The 2,249-nt window shown below is 54.6% G+C and overlaps 1 protein-coding gene across 1 annotated transcript; it reads right to left on the bottom strand.

Moving 5' to 3' along the window:
• Nucleotides 1-32: 32 nt before the first annotated feature.
• On the bottom strand, nucleotides 33-2,240 carry LOC105561704 (the record flags this gene model as incomplete). Its single annotated transcript, XM_012011927.1, has 1 exon — nucleotides 33-2,240. A coding segment is annotated over exon 1 (2,208 nt), but the record flags the coding sequence as incomplete, so codon positions are not given.
• Nucleotides 2,241-2,249: the final 9 nt, after the last annotated feature.

Below are 2,249 nucleotides of genomic sequence, written 5' to 3' on the forward strand. Positions count from 1 at the left end.
TTCCGCCCGCCTTCGTCCGTGGACGAACATACATCTCGATCATTCGCTACTTCGCGGCAAATCACACCCGGCCCTTCCCCGATTGTCAGCGGGCTGAGTCCGGCTACATGTCGCCGGAAGGTGGAGGTGGCTGTTTTCACCGTGACCACTCTAACTAAGTCATCCGGTCCCGGATGGACCTCCCTGACACGACCCAACGGCCACTTGGCCGGGGGGTACCGACCGTCCTTCACGAGAACCAACTGCCCTACCTTCATGTTTTCCTCCGGAGTTCTCCATTTGCCCCTCTCTTGTAGATGCTGGAGATACTCGCTCGACCAGCGATCCCAGAAACTGTGCAACAGTCGTTGCAGCAGTTGAAACCTATCCAGGCGATTGTCCGGTCCTTCTAATGGACCGTCGTCCGGAAGCAACGCTGGTGCTTCTCCGATCAAGAAATGCATCGGAGTAAGCGCACGCAAATCGTCCACGTCCTCGCTCAGCTGACTGAGGGGACGGGAATTCAAACAAGCTTCCACTTGGGCCAACCATGTGGAAAATTCCTCGTAGGTGAGCGTATGCTCCCCTATCACCCTTCGAAGATGATGTTTAGTGGATCGAACTCCAGCTTCCCACAGCCCCCCGTAGTGAGGTGCATTCGGCGGAATGAATGTCCATTCCGTGCCCTCGTGAGCTAGAAGCGAAGCAGTTTCCTTATAGAATTCCGACATCCTCTCAAACATTCGCCTTAATTCCGTATCCGCTCCTCGGAAGTTAGTCGCGTTGTCACTGTAGAGCGCGCGACACACTCCACGCGGAGCCACGAATCGCCTGAACGCTGCTATGAAGGAAGCAGTGCTGAGGTCACCCACCAACTCAAGATGGATAGCGCGTGTGACGAAGCACACGAACAGCGCTATATACCCCTTATACGCTTTCTGCCCGCGTCCCTTCGCGGCGCGTATCTGGAATGGGCCGGCATAGTCGAGACCGGCCACGGAAAACGGTCTAGCTGGCGTCACCCTGGAAGCAGGAAGATCACCCATTAGCTGTTGAGCCGTTCTGGGTTTGACTCGTTGACAAACGACGCATTTGTACACAACTGATTTGACCAATCGACTCCTACCAAGAATCCAAGCCTGCTGCATCAGCAGGCTGGCTGTAAGCGTAGGACCACCATGTAGGCAAGTCCGGTGAGCGTGCTGGGTAAGCAACAAGCTCAACGCCGACTTGTGAGGCAAGATAGGAGGATTCTTGCGTTGCGCCGGGAGCTCGGAATGCGAAAGCCGACCCCCTACCCGCAACAGACCATCCTTGCAAAGAAATGGACTCAACTTGTTGAGTGGATTGCGCTTACGCAGGCGCTCACCCCGTTGTAAAGCTTCTATCTCTGATTCGAAGGCTACAGATTGAGCCAAGCGAAATACTACTAAGCGAGCCTCCGAGAGTTCCTCCGTGGAGAGGAACGGAGGCAGAGGATCTGCACCCCCCTTCTTACGACGCACTATAACTAGCGGACGTCTACAATACGCTATCACTCGCACCAGCCTGGTGAATGAGGAAAATCTACCTAAAATCTCAGGCTCCTTCACCTGGGCATGAACATGCAAAACACTCGCAATCTCCGACGGCAGAGGCCAGCGATCCGACGACCGAGTCAACCACGACGGTCCATGCCACCAGAGCGCATTAGACGCCAAGGCGGATGGCAGGGAGCCCCGGGTCGCCAGGTCAGCCGGATTCTCTTTCGTGGAAACATGCGACCAAGATGCTGACGGTAACTCCGTCTGAATATAAGAGACTCTATTCGCCGTGAACGTCTTCCAACAAGATGGATGCTTGCGCAACCACGCCAAAACTATTTGGCTGTCAGACCACGCGTAGACAGGTACGTCCGCGAGAAACTTCGCGGTCCGCAAATGACAGATGAGCTTGACAAGAAGCGAAGCACCAGACAACTCCAACTTCGGTATGCTAATGGTCTTGACAGGCGCCACCTTCGTCTTCGCTGCCAACAGGCAAACACGTGGCTGTTCCTTTCCGTTATCCAACCTAAGGTACACTACTGCTGCATACGCCCTCGTAGAGGCGTCAGCAAATCCGTGAATCTGACACGAAACCTCTGGAGAATGTCCTAGCCAACGGCTAATCGAGATCATCGGCAAGTCCACCAGCGAGTCACAGTACTCCTGCCAACGTAATCGAATTTCCACAGGCAACACTGTGTCCCACTCGCATTTCAGGATCCACAGATCCTGCATCAGGATCTT

Source organism: Vollenhovia emeryi, unplaced genomic scaffold (assembly GCF_000949405.1).
Source record: "Vollenhovia emeryi isolate VEMERY1.0 unplaced genomic scaffold, V.emery_V1.0 DF945195.1, whole genome shotgun sequence".
Lineage (NCBI taxonomy): Eukaryota > Metazoa > Arthropoda > Insecta > Hymenoptera > Formicidae > Vollenhovia > Vollenhovia emeryi.